General features: G+C 48.5%; 1 protein-coding gene across 1 annotated transcript in view; it reads right to left on the reverse strand.

The window, feature by feature from the left end:
- Nucleotides 1-14,713, reverse strand: part of ppp1r13l (protein phosphatase 1, regulatory subunit 13 like) — a 30,585-nt gene that overhangs the window by 5,461 nt on the left and 10,411 nt on the right. The window contains exons 3-11 of the mRNA XM_048618207.1: nucleotides 13,978-14,126; nucleotides 12,932-13,559; nucleotides 10,730-10,828; nucleotides 9,065-9,147; nucleotides 6,126-6,498; nucleotides 3,604-4,100; nucleotides 2,538-2,675; nucleotides 950-1,083; nucleotides 66-232 (exon numbers count right to left, since the gene is read on the reverse strand). Coding sequence (XP_048474164.1) covers nucleotides 66-232; nucleotides 950-1,083; nucleotides 2,538-2,675; nucleotides 3,604-4,100; nucleotides 6,126-6,498; nucleotides 9,065-9,147; nucleotides 10,730-10,828; nucleotides 12,932-13,559; nucleotides 13,978-14,126 — 2,268 coding nt within the window. The remainder of the gene's footprint in view (nucleotides 1-65; nucleotides 233-949; nucleotides 1,084-2,537; nucleotides 2,676-3,603; nucleotides 4,101-6,125; nucleotides 6,499-9,064; nucleotides 9,148-10,729; nucleotides 10,829-12,931; nucleotides 13,560-13,977; nucleotides 14,127-14,713) is intronic.

The raw sequence follows: 14,713 nt of genomic DNA on the forward strand, positions 1-14,713 counted from the left end.
GGGGGGGGGGGGAACGCTGGGAAGAGGCAGGTACAAAATGGCTTAAGGTGTGGGCCTATACTTACTGAACAGAAATCGAGCACATTCCTCATAACCATCCAAGTAACGGTCACATTTCTCTGCAGCCGTGTCTCCGTCACTCAGAGTTGTTGAGAAGATCGCTGCCCCTTTCTTCACCAGGAAAGTGCAGATTGCTAAGTCATTACAGGACGCTGCACAGTGCAGGGGGGTCCTAAGCAAAGAGAACGACCCGTCAGGTAACCATCAATACATCGACGTTCTTAACCCTCCCTTAACCAATCAGGGACCCCTTACTCCCCTCCCTTTCTGAAGGCACCAACTGCTGCTGAAGCACACTGCTAGAGTGCGCTTTGGCTAGCTATGAGACTGTGGGAGGCATCACATCTAGGCAACATCCCCACACACGCATGTTCGATTTGGAGAAGGAACAGGAAAACTGACCTGCTCCCTGGCCTATACATCACAAGACCAAGTAAACCCTGGAAGACAGCAACTAACCTGCCACAAACTAAGGCCCAATCTCAGGAACGCTCTGTGCGGCTCTGGCTGTGACCACTTGCACGTCACTAATTTTTAACCCTCTACCATGTTGAGCCGTGCCTTCCGCTCTCTGGACCCCGAGCTCTGGAATTCCCTCCCTAAACCTCTCCTCCCCTTTCCTCTTTCACAGTTTAAAAAAAAAAATCTCCCTTTCTCTGAACAGCTGGGCAGCGATGCCAAAGTCCCCTAACACAGCTCCATCTTAAAATCAGCAACACTCCTGTCAGGTGCTTCCTGGTGTTTTACTGCACTGACGGCGCTACATAAATGCATGTCTACACCAGAGAATTAATTCACCAGCCAACCCAAACACGGACTGTAGTTGAATGGGCACAGAAGCCTATTTTCTCTTTTATTTGTGTATGGGGGGAGCGGTACTGAAACTAACCATCCATAGCCATCGGCTGCGTTGATGTTGACTCCAAAGTTGACGAGGAACTCTACGATGTCGTAATGCCCACCGCACACGGCGTTGTGGAGCCCTGTGATGCCCTCGTCGTTGGATTGACTCGGGTCGTCCATCTGAAAGAGAACAGAGTGGTGCATCAGGTTTCCGTGAGTGGTGGGCTGGGGACACGAGACCAGCTTCCTGATTCACCCTCTGACCAACAGCACTCTCAGCCCACACCCTACCCAACAACACACCCTCGGACTTCAACAGTCAGTCATACAGCACGGAGACAGACCCTTCGGTCCAACTCGTCCATGCCAACCAGATATCCTAAATTAATCTAGTCCCATTTGCCAGCATTTGGCCCATACCCTTCTAAACCCTTCCTATTCATATACCCATCCAGATGCCTTTTAAATGTTGTAATTGTACCAGCCTCCACCACTTCCTCTGGCAGCTCATTCCACACATGCACCACCCTCTGTGTGAGAAAGTTGCCCCTCAAGGTCCCTTTTAAATCTTTCCCCTCCTACCTTAAACCTATGCCCCTCTAGTTTTGGTCTCCCCCACCCTGGGGAAAAGACCTTGGCTGTTCACCCTATCCATGCCCCTCATGATTTTATTAAGGTCACCCCTCAGCTTCCAATGCTCCAGGGAAAATAGCCCCAGTGTATTCAGCCTCTCCCTGTAGCTCAAGCCTTCCAACCCCGGCAACATCCTTGTAAATCTTTTCTGAACCCTCTCAAGTTTCAAAACATCCTTCCGATAATAGGGAGACCAGAACTGAACGCAGTATTCTGAAACTGGCCTAACCTCTCACCACTGCAGGTTTATTTAGGTTTCTGCAGGAGGAGCCAGTTCTGAAAAAACTGGATCTGGGTCAACTCGGGGCCCTCGGGAAAACTCCTTCAAAGGCTGCAGTCTGTCCAAGCACCAGAAGGGGTCAGTAATGCGCTATCAAAGACTTAAATGCTGCCATCCTCTGAGAAACAAAATACTGCAAACATTGCTTTAACCAGCATCTTATAAACCAGCAAATATTATATACCTGAAATACTGCAAATTTTACTGTATTGCTACAAAAGATTTTAATATTAACTATACCCTATTTCTTTAATTTTTCTACTATTCTATGAAGTAATGCTTAACTTTTTAACTCTCTCTTACTAATTTGTACACAAGTTTTTTGTACGTTGGTACCTAAGATGGTACCATGTGTGGTAACATCATACATTTTTCACTTGAGTACATGTGGACAATAAAATCTAAAATCTACTGCGATATCTGTGTAGTCAGTTGCAGGTGCAGGTAAACTTTATTTCAGGCCAAGTTGCATCATTAATTACGTGAGTTATGCTGTAAATAAAGTGTAACAGTGATGTGTATATCCCCTGCATTACATTCTATTACTGAGTGTGTTTTTACATTAATTATGTGGACCTCTTGATTTATCTGGAAAATTTGATCAACAGGTACGGTCCTGGTTCCATGGGTACTGATAATAAGTACCCCCAAGGGAGCGTGAGGGAGGGACAAGGGCTCGGTCAGAAATCTAAGGTGGAGGAACAGCGTTATGTTAATTCACCTCATACACCACTCGCTTCACCACCTCCAGCTCCCCGAGTAACGCAGCGTCCAGCAACACCACTAAAGGATTCAGCCGTGCCCTCGTGGTTTTGCTTGGCCCAGAGCTGTCTCCTTGCTTCAGGATTGAACGCTTCACCTAGAAAAGGCCCAGGGGGAGAAAAACCAGATTAGCACAGCCTCTCCTCGCTGTCCGTGTGTCCCACACACAGGGTAAAATCAAACCAGCACAAGTTTCTGGAGGGGGGTCTAGGCCCGAAACGTCAGCTTTTCTGCTCCTCTGATGCTGCTTGGCCTACTGTGTTCATCCAGCTCTGCACCTTGTTATCTTAAGTTTCACCATGTTCCCGTTACCCTGTTTTAGCCACCCTTTCATAGTCCCAGGGGGAGAGACAGGCCAGATTGTTAAAGATCAGAATAGAGACTGGAATCCTTCATAGGTCTGACTGCATTTTCCGTCAAAAAACTCAGGACAGGTACAGCCTGGGATAGGACACAGACTAAAGATCCCTCTACTCTTTTAAACTGGAAATAAACAGAAAGTAAAGCTCTCTGTACACTGTCCTCATCAAACACTCCTCTAGGGCAGCAACAGCACGGGGTTAGATACAGAGTGAAGCTCCCTCTACACTGTCCCCATCAAACATTCCTAGGGCAGGGACAGCACGGGGTTAGATACAGAGTGAAGCTCCCTCTACACTGTCCCCATCAAACACTCCTAGGGCAGCAACAGTGCGGGGTTAGATACAGAATAAAGTTCTCTGCCCTGGCAATGTGCCTTCATCACATCCTGCTACAGCAGGGTGACAGTTAAGATCATAAAGAACAAAAGAAGTAGGCAATTCAGCCCATTGAGACACACCCCCAACCCTACAGCCTTCCAGTCTGCCATCTTGGCCATGAATCAGGAGTGCACCCAGCTGAAATCGGACTGGGCTGGGTAAACCCACTTTGTTTGAAACTGTGCTACAATCAGCGGGACAAAGGGAGATGGGAGAGCGCAAGCGAGAGAGAGAGAGCAAGACAGACTGAGGAGGGAGGAGCATGGAGACAGCAGCTGAACTCACAAGCGATGTGGACGGTGACGTTGGAAATTCCAGTATCAGGGTGGGAAGACCTGGGGCAACGTTAGACTCCGAAGCAGGCGAGGTCTGTGGTGAGCTGGGCAAGGCACTGCCCTCAGCAGGATCCTGCTGTTTTCTCTGGCCAGCTCCGCTGCGGGTGAAGAGTTTGGTGAGCTGCTGGTAAAGGTGGGCTTGTTTCTGCATGGGGACCAGCCACTGCACAGGTTGCTCGATGGACGTCCGTCTCTTCAGGGGGCGCGGAATGGCGGCTCGGATTCGCATCAGCTCCTCCATGTCCTGGATAGCCTCGGAGTCCGGCAGGGAGACTGGCTGTAGGCGGGTGGGTGACAGGGGCCGGGGAATGCTCTCTGGATCGGGGGAGTCTCCAGGCTGCAGGATGTTGGCAATCTCTGTCTCTACCTCGCCTATCTCTGGCAGAGGAAGGGGGGTGTGCCGGGCGTCGGAGGGCAGAGCTGAGAAATCAGGCATCTTCCTGCCAGCTGTGACAGAGAGCGGAGGGAGACAGAACACACACAGAAACAATTAACCAGTAAGAGTCAAAACATAACACTGACAGATCCCCATCTCCTCTCCTCAGGACATTCCCCCACTTTCCTCCCTCACCCACACCTGCCTATGGTGGCTCAGTGGTTAGCATTGCTGCCTCACAGCACCAGGGACCCAGGTTCGATCCCACCCTCGGGTGACTGTCTGTGCGGAGTTTGCACATTCTCCCCGTGTCTGCGTGGGCTTCCTCCGGGTGCTCCGGTTTCCTCCCACAGTCCAAAGATGTGCAGGTTAGGGTGGATTGGCCATGCTAAATTACCCATAGTGCCCAGGGATGTGCAGGTTAGGGTGGATTGGCCATGCTAAATTACCCATAGTGCCCAGGGATGTGCAGGCTTGGTGGGTTAGCCATGGGAAATGCAGAGTTACAGGGGATAGGGTAGGGGCATGGGATGTTCTTTGGCAGGTCGTTCAGACTTAATGGGCTGAATGGCCTCTCTTTGCACTGTAGGGATTCCATGATCCTACTCTATGAACACAGCACACTCGTGCACATAGCTGCGAAGAGGAGTCATGCTGAAACAGTTAATGTTTTCTCTCTGCACAGACCTGCTGAGTTTCTCCCACACTCTGACTTTATTTCAAATTGCCAGCATCTGCAGCATTTTGCTTGTATTTTGTCTCTAAGGAGTTCACAGGTGAAGCAGGGCATTCACTCAGAATGCCAGCCAACATTCCAACCTCCCAACTAACCTCAAACACAGACTAACTGGTGATACAGCTCGTAAACATTGGGCTCATTCTGTGCACACAATGGTTCTGTTTTCTCACACGCAGGCTCAGAGGCTACACTTCAATCTTATTTCAGTGGATCTGAAGCCATTTGGAGGCACTGTGAAGACATGAAACGTGCTGCAGAATTGTGGCTAGGTATGAAGGATACTCAACTGCCACAGTACAAGGCTGTGGGTTTGAGTCACTTCAGCTCAGTGCCAGGGCTGAGGGAGCAACGAACTGCCTGAGATTCAGGGCCGAGGGGGTGTTGCGTCGTCCGAGGGGTCCTCAAACCAGCTTGACGCAAAGGAAAAAAATAATACAGGTCATCCAATCATTTACCACAATGCTGTCAGCGGGATCTTGCTGTGCGCATAATTGGCTGCAGCGCTTCCCACATTACAACAGGTCAAAAAGTAATACAGGTCTGAAACAGACCTTTCGGTCCAACCAGTCCATGCCGAACATAATCCCAAAATAAACTAGTCCCACCTGCCTGCCCTCTGCCCATGTCCCTCCAACCGTTTCTTATCCAAATGTCTTTTAAATGTTGTAATTGTACCCACATCCACCACTTCCCCTTGAAGTTCATTCCACACACGATGTCTGTCTTTGTGTTTAAAAAAAGTGCCCCTCGTGTCTTTTTTTTTTTTTAAAATCTCTCTCCTCAAAAATGCCCCAGGTCTTGAAATCCCCTACCCTAGGGAAAAGACACCTGCCGTTCACTGTATCTATAACCCTCGTGATTTTATGAACCTCTATAAAGTCACCCTCTCAACCTCCTACGCTTCGATGAAAACGTCCCAGCCATTCCTGACAACATCCTGGTAAAACTCTTCTAAACTCTCTCCAGCTTAATAATATCCTGCCTACAACAGGGTGACCAGAATTGGACACAGTACTCCAGAAGAGACCTCACTAAAGTCCTGTACAACCTCAACATGATGTCCCAACTCCTACACTGAAAGGACTCAGCAATGAAGGCAAGCGTGCTAAACTCCTTCTTTACCGTCCTGTCTGCTTGTGATACAAGGTTCAAAGAATTATGCACCAAAGGGTTTTAGGTGTCAAAAGGCACTGAAGTGGTCTGGGGTGCTCCTGAGACTGTAAAGGATGCTAGAAAGAAAATGATGTTCCTCTCTCCAACTTTCCTCTCCCTGTTCAACAGCACACACCCACCTCCCCACCCAGGTTTTGTTCAGTGACATGCGGACGGAGATACACAGTCACAGGCTTGGACTCACCTTCCGTTATCGGCTGGAATAGTGGGTATCGCATCATCGGAGAGGCAGCAAAGTGGTCCTGAGGGAGCCTAGCCCCAGCGGCGATCCTTCCCTGGCCCCGGTTGACGATGGTTGGTCTGATCAGCACCGAGAGGGGCAGGACGTTCCTGCGCTCCTTGATGGACGAGGGCCGGGAGCCTGACAGTGGGACGCTGGTCCGGGACACGATCGGGGATGGCAAGTTGGGCCAGAGGCTGTGCTGGGGAGAGCTGGGCAGGGGGGTCTTCCTCTGCTGGTGGGCAGTCTCGCGTCTCCATTGGGGTGGGACAGTTCCCTTGGGTAGGGTGCCGTATATCTGAATTGAATTGAATGCCTTGCTCGGTCTTGCTGAAGCCTGGGATGGTAAGAGAGACAGAGGCAAAGTTAACCTACTTCCTCCTCATCCATCACACACCCTCTCCAGTCTCCGTATGAGAGCATTTCCTTATCCTCCAATTTGTTTTTAGCCCTTTACATAGAACACAGAACTGTACAGCACAGTACAGGACCTTTGGCCCAGGATGTTGTGCCGAACTTTTGCCCTAATCCCCAAGGTCTATCTAACCTCCACCCCTACCTTATACTATCATCCATATGCCTATCTAATAGCCGCTTAAATGCCCCTAATGAGGCCGACTCCACTACCCTCTCCGGCAATGCATTCCACGCCCCTACCACTCTGAGGTCTCCCCTATATCTACCTCCACTCACTTTAAAACTGTGTCCCCCTCGTAAAAGCTACCTCCACCCGAGGAAAAAGTCTCTTACTACAGCAAAAAATTCCCTGCTTTGCCACAAGTACACTGCACCCCTGTATATGGGGGGCTTACAACGATCAAATTGACCACTTCCCTCATCGCCATAGTGACCACTTTGCAAATGCCGTTTATTCATTGGCCATAACAAATAAAAAAAAGCGCGCTTCGGGGCATCCCAAGGTGCTATAAAAATGCAAATCCCTTCCTGAAACTGAAACCTATCGCCTCGCGTCCGCCCCCAGGGCTCAATCAAATTGGGCGCTCGACAATTGGAACCTCACTGCTGATCATAAGACCATAATCGAAAAGGTGGCCAATGGGAATGAAGGAACGAGAACAGAAATTTTGCTGGAAAAACTCAGCAGGTCTGGCAGCATCTGTGGAGAGGGGAAGCAGAGCATAACGTTTAGGGTCCCTTCTTCAGAACTGGGAATGGAGGAGTTTCCTGAGAATTCAGGAGGGTCAGCAGGAGACAAGGGAATTCTGGTCTCAATGGGGAGGCTGAACACCTAGAAACTGCTGCTTGAAAAGGTGACAGAACATCACAATGAGGTGGTAGTGATAATGTCACTGGACTAGTACTGTTTTCCCCTCTGAATTTGTACACAGCTACCTTTCTGCCCAAGATGGTGCCATAAGTGTTGACTCATTAACTTTTCACTGCACTCATTCGAATAGACGTGACAATAAAACTAATTAAGCCAATCTAGAATTGACAGTGAATCTCAGTGATGGTAACAGTGAAGCTACTGATTATTGTAAATGGACATCCGGCTTACGAATGTGCTTCAGGTAAGGAATTCCATCCCTGCTGCAAGGCCTATGTAGACTCCAGAATAGGCCACTCTGCCCCACCCTGCCAGCCAATGTGGCGTTAACTCCCCTTTCCCTGTTTCTCCATCCTCCCTTATTCCTCCACAGCAGGGGACTCTCAACTTCCCTCTGGAAAGGTCTAGCGAACCACTCAGTTCCAGAGCAGTTACGGGAATGGCAGTTAATGATAGATTTGCCCAGTAACTCCCACGAAAGCAGAAATGAAATCAGATAACTGCTTCAAAAATAGGCCAGCGCAAACAGGGTACAGCAGGTTTGAGGGACAGAGTGGCCTATTCTGGAGTCTCACATAGGCCTTGCAGTAGGGATGGAATTCCTTACCTGAAGCACATTCGTAAGCCAGATGTCCATTTACAATAAACGATAGTTTCACCGTTACCATCAATGCGCTAAATGGCCTCTTTCACTGAAGTACAACTCTACTTCCAATCCCATTGGAGCCGATGGTTTGAGGGAACGGAGCCAATTCATTGCACTGGGCCTAGGTTTGGATCTGTCTGGTCACTGGTCCCCTTGATAAGTACATTGGGTAAAAGTATGTTAAGAGTGTTTAATCCTGGATAACAACACTGAGCACTGGGATAATTAAACAGTGAAGCACACCCATCACCTTTCTCCCTGCCCACCATCGTGGTTATATCGCCGTTCCTTCAGTGTCGCTGGGTCAAAATCCTGGAATTCCCTCCCAAGCGGCACTGTGGGTGTCCTTATGCCACGAGGACTGCACAGGTTCAAGAATGTTACTCTCAAGGGGCAACAAAAAAGGACTTGCCAGCAGTGTCTGTGTGGGTTTCCTCTGGGTGCTCCAGTTTCCTCCCACAGTCCAAAGATGTGCAGGTTAGGGTGGATTGGCCATGCTAAATTGACCCATAGTGTTGAGGGATGTGTAGATAGGTGAGTTTTAGGGATGGGTCTAGGTGGGATGCTCTGAGGGTCAGTGTAGACTTGTTGGGCCGAAGGGCCTATTTCCGCTCTGTAGGGATTTTATGATCTATGACCTAAGATGCAAATCCCACGAACAAACTGAAAGAAATGTATGGTGTTCATCCCTGTTATGTTACGAAACAATTCTCATCACTTATTCTGTGCTTTCCTGCTGGTCGTTATTTCAACGTATCACTGAAACTTCATCCGTTAATTCTTAGGTGGAAAATAAATCCTCGGTTTTTCTTTCACTGTTCATCAGGTTTATATGAAGTGTACATTTCCTGCAAACAATGAGAATCCCTTCCCCCAAAATGTAACTGAACTGCGAGATAGGTTTGAAGGGGCCAAAATCGTTATCCTTCTGCAGGTGACCAGTCGTGTCCGATACCCACAGGGGCTCACCTTGTTTGGGAGAACTGCCAAATCGAGGTCCGTTTGCCTCCAGCTCCCTCCGTGCTTCACTGTGTTCCAGTTCTGCTCACGCTCTGCAGTGACATCAAGAGACAAACACCCATTAGGTTTTAGATCTTGTACCCCAGTCAGTATCCCTGTCTCAGGCTTGCTGCAGTGCTCCAGCGAAGCTCAGCGCAAGCTGGAAGAACAACACCTAAATTTCCGCTTGGGAACCCTGAAGCATTCCAGAATCAATAGCGAGTTCAACGATTTTAGGGCTCGAGGCCCCTTCTCTCATGTCATTAACCCAACACACCAGGCCTTGATATCACATGGTCTACCACACACAACCCATTGTTAGTTACTAATAGTGCCCATCAGGAGCTATTTGTTATCCAATCCTTTGTCTGTCCAACTAGTCTCTCTCTTTGGGCTCCATCTCCACCTATCATTTACCTGTTACCACAACGAACCACTCATCCATCCCCACCACCAATATCTTCTGCATATAAACTGACACTTTCCTAGCTGCCATCAGTTCCGAGGAAGGGTCACCGGACCCAAACCGTAAATTCCGATTTCTCTGCACAGATACTGCCTGACCTGCTGAGCTTACCCAGCAATTTCGGTCTTTGTTTCTAATTTCCAGCATCTTGCAGTTCTTTTAGGTTTTAAACGATAGATCTTACTGCCCTCAGACCCTACCCTCAGCAGCTGAGGGACAAAGACCCTCCGGCCAAGGAATTCCATGTGTCCTTCCCAGGCTCTGAAGTGGTAGGGATATCATTAGGGGTTAAAAAAAAAATCACAGCCATGGAAAAAGGAAAAGGCTGCTCACCTCCTCAGACCCGGGCCCCGATATTACAGATTCATTAACTGAGCCCCACTTGTCTACCCTGGTTGTATAACTCCCTAAAATCGGTGCTAACCCCAATGCAAGCCCCCCTTTTTTTTAAAAACACCTTTAATCCCATGTGATCCCAGAGAGAAAAATTCAAAATTGGGAGGAGTGGAGTGGGAAGATACAGACTTAGAAGTGTTTCACAAAAGGAGCAAACTCCAGGAGAGGGGATAATCTCTCTCATGCAGCGATCAGTTAGAGTTTGGAATGTGCTGCCTGCAAAAGAGGTGGAGGCAGGTTCAAATGAGGTAATCAAAAGGGCTTTGGACTTAAAATAAAAATATTGTGCAGGGTTACAGGGAAAAGGCAGGAATTTGGCACTAAGTTAAAATGCTGAGGCAGCCAGCATCGATACAAGGGGCTGAACGGCGTCCTTCAGTTACGTGACAATTCTGATTTGTTGGTACGAGGTGGGATTTAGTGAACGGATGGATGTTGGGGAGGGGGTCAGATAGCTTAGAACCACTCGGGTACAAATTGAAAATAAGGCAACCAGGTAGGCGAGGAGCACGATTTCATTTCTTTATCACAACAAGCTGTAATGATCTGGAATGTGCTATCTGAAAGGGCAGTCAATACTGATCCGAAAGTAACCTTCAAAAGGGAATTGGATAACCAAGTGAAGAGGAGAAATGTGCACGGTTTTGGGAGCAGAGCAGAGGAGGGCTAGTTCAATGTGTCGATGGGCTGAATGGCCTCTTGCGCTGTATTAATCAGTGATTTTAAGCTGTTTGAGGATAATCAACGTATTGCCGCCCAGAGACGAGACTTACTGGTTTCATAGCTAGGAGTCTGTGAAGGTTTCTTCTCATATGCGATGTCTAAATCAGCTTCAGCCCACACACCAGGCTTCTTCTTCTTCAGAGAGTCACCTGTGGTAAATGAACAAGTTTAAAAAACATTTATCCATCATTTCTCCAGAGTTCTGTCCCATCAACCATCAAGAATCGATACCTGGAAGTATATGGAGATATAAATCAGGAGCAAGGAGGACATTCAGCCCCTCAAGCCTGCTCTACCATTTGATACAATCATGTCTGATCTGATTGTAACCCTTAACCTGCATTCCCGTCTACCCATTAACCTTTCACCCTTTTGCTTAAGAATCTACGTAACTCTGCTTTAACAATATTCAAGGACTCCACTTACATTTCCTTTTCAGGAGATGACCCTTGTGATCCTCAGAGAAGAGCATCATTTCATGTCTGTTTTAAACGGGCAACTCGTGATTTTTAAACAGTGACCCCTCGTTCCACCCTTTCCACATCCACCTGGTCAAGCCCCTCAGGATTTTATACATTTTATTTAAGTCACCTCATTCTTCTAAGTTCCAGCAGAACCAAGCTTAGCCTCTCCAACTATTCCTTATTAAGCAACGTGCCTGTTCCAGATATCCACCTGGTAGACGTTCTCAGAGCTGCCTCCAAAGCATGTACATCCTTCCTTCAACAAAGGTGACGAATATTGTACACAACACTCCAGTTGCTGTCTCACCTGAACCCATACCAGTGTCCTGTTTAACTGAAGTGTAACCTACCCACTTTCGTATTCAATATCCCTTGCAATACAATTTAACTTTATTAGGTTTTCTGATTACTTGCTATACCTGCAGACTAACCTTTGAAATTCATGCACTAGTACAACCAGATCCCTCTGCATCTTAGAGGTCTGCACTGTTTAAATGACTTTTTTAAGTTCTTCCTGCCAAAAATAGACAATTTTATATTTCCCACATTCACAACCTATCTATAGCTTCTCCTGTAATAAGACAACAAGGTGTACAACTGGATGAACACATTAGGCCAGGCAGCAGGGGAGCAGGAAAGCTAGAAAGCTGGCGTTTCGGGTCTGGACCCTTCTTCATTTTTTTTCTGCTCCTCTGATGCTGCCTGGCCTGCTGTGTTCATCCAGCTCTACACCTTGTTATCTCAGACTCCAGCATCGGCAATTCCTACTATCTCTATAGCTTCTCCTAGACTCCTTATGGCCACTTCACAACTTACTTTCCTAGCTATCCTTGAGCTGCCAGCCAATTTCACAACTCCATCTATTGTGTCAGCCAAATCATAAGAGTGTGGAAACAGGTCCTTCAGCCCAACCCGTCCATGCCAGACATGAACTGTTCCCATTTGGCTGCATTTGGCCCATATCTCTCTAAACCTTTCCCATCCATGGACCTGTCTAAACATCAGCCAAATGTTACAATTGCATCCGCACCCCCCCCCCCCCCCCCCCCCCCCCCCTCCAGTTGCCCGTTCCATACCCACACCACTCTCTGTGTGGAAGAAGTTGCCCCTTGGGTCCCTCTCAACACTTTCCCCTATGCCCTTCAATTTTGGAGACTTACATCATAAACACCCAGCAGCAATCCCTGCGGCATACCACTCACTATACCTTGCCAGCCAGAAACAGACCCACTTACATCTATTGGTTTCTGCCACCCAGTTCATCTTTTATCCATTCCAATACATTACCCTCTACACGGTGAGCTTTCAGTTTCCACAGTAACCTTTCACATGACACCTTATCAAATTCTTCTGTAAATATGCACAGTGAGGATGCCAACACCACTCAGCTAGATCGCAAACAACCCTTGCCCAAATAAACAGCGCACTATATAACGACACAGCAAGTGGCCCTAATGCCAAATTATAGTTGGGCAATCAGAGGCTGGTTGTGTATTATATCCGTATTGTTCTGGTTAAACAGATTGGATACTTACATAATGAATAATCCTTATTTCACTGAATGAACCGTGCACGCACAAACACCGCTGTCCCCTCACTCTTAAATAATTTGGTTCTCTCAAGTGAAGATTAGCTAACACGGCTCTGAACGTGGATGGAACTTGTAACCTTCCCGAGCTACGTAACGTAGAGCAAGTGACTGAGGGGAAAGGGGGAGCAAACAAATCTCTCGTTTTACACCATTCAGACCCCTCATCCCGACCAAAGTGATGTATCAAAGTTCTTCACCTGTACCGACTGTGAATGCTCCAGGATTGAGTGCGAAGCCACTCATACCTCTTCCGTCCTGAGCTTCCAAAAGCATCTCGTAGCGGTCGGGGGGATGCCGAGAGGCAGCAGAAAGCAGCAGCGGCGGAACGTTCTCATGGGGGGAGACTCTGGTGTTGCCCAAGGGTCCTGCGTAGGCCGACGGCACCGGGCTGAACAAGCCTGGCTGCTGGGGGAGTGGGCATTCCACGGTCCCACCGGGCAAAGTCTGGGGCTCGTGGGCAACACCCGCGAGAGGGTGGGCGGAGGGCTCGGGATTCTCGAACCGGGTCATGGGGCTAAACCCGGGTCGGGGAGAGGGCGCTCGGTCGAATGGAGCGCGGGGCTCCTGCTGATGGAGCATTGGCGAGCCTGGCACCATTGCCCGGGGAGAGGGTGACTGATCGAACATGGGATTGAAAGCGTAGGGTGTGGGAGGCTGCTGGGGGGGTACCAGTGGTGTGTAGGTTGGTAATGGCTGCGGAGAGGAGGATTGAGTCACATTAATGACTGGCAACAGCTCGTCACGTTTACTCTGCGATTCGGTCCAACTTGGGCCATACATGTTGGACGATGTCGAAGCGGTCACCGAGCTCTCTTTCTGATAGGTCTGAAACATTGCGGGGGGGGGGGGGGAGGAGAGAAAAAGAAGAGGGAATGATGCAAAATTTCAAACACCACCCTCGACCCCAAACCCAAACATTTCCCCCCGGATGCTGTTCGATGGCTCAGATCCTTACTGAGCAGTAGCACAGAATTTAATATCGCATGCAGCCCCCTCTCCGCCCACCCTTGGGTGTCAGCCATGACTCCGCGGGTAGCACACTCGCCTTAGAGTCAGCTTGCTGTGCATTTAAAACTGCACCCTCGGGCAGTGATGCCAGTCCCCCAGTGCAGCGCTGAGGGAGTGCCGCAGTCTTGGAGGTGCTGACTCTTTGAACGAGAGGCTTTGCCTAACCTCCAGGGCGCCTGCTTTTGTAATATAACATCTCCTCCTGCTCAGAGAGTTGTTATTATTATACTGATACCTTGCTATCAGATTGAGCGACGTCAGTAACCAGGGGGCTGCTCTGTGTGGACCACATCGAGTCCAGCTCCTGGGATAGTTTGTCCAGTTTGTGCGTTGCCTCGTTCAACTTCTTCTGCGCAGATTGCAACATAAGGCTTGTCTGGCATTCTTCATTAGAAACGAAAAAGAACAGAGAGAGAGAGACATCATTGAGGGAGACAGAAAGAGTGGGAGCATTACATAAAGGTCAAGGACACAAGAAGAGTAAACCAGTGTGTTAAGCTTACGCTTCACTCACTCTGATGAAGAGCAACCACAGAATGTTGCTTGGGTTAGCTGTGGTTGGCGGAATGTCAAGTCTTTCTCGGCTCATGTTAATGTCAGAATAATGTGTATGGAGTTACATATATTTAGTAAATCTTGCTGTCACAGCCCTTTTTTTTTGCTGAGGCTCAATCTTCATAGAAAGCTCCTTAGACTAGCTCGAGAAGGAGGATCAGTGGCAGTGTTCTACCCAGGGTTCCCAGGCCCCATCACCCCTGTTGTGGTCAAGGAGCAGTTTGATAAATACAGAACCTGACAACGATGAGCAGCAGAAGGCCACTCAGCCCCTCAAGTGAATAATGGCCAGTATGCACCATTTACAACTCTTGGTTCCAAATCCCTTAAACCCAAGTAGAAACCTGTCAAAATAAAAAATTGCTGGAAAAGCTCAGCAGGTCTGACAGCATCTGTGGAGAGAAATCAGAGCTAAC

The sequence above is a fragment of the Rhincodon typus genome, chromosome 39 (assembly GCF_021869965.1).
Source record: "Rhincodon typus isolate 14 chromosome 39, sRhiTyp1.1, whole genome shotgun sequence".
In the NCBI taxonomy this organism is placed as follows: Eukaryota; Metazoa; Chordata; class Chondrichthyes; order Orectolobiformes; family Rhincodontidae; genus Rhincodon; species Rhincodon typus.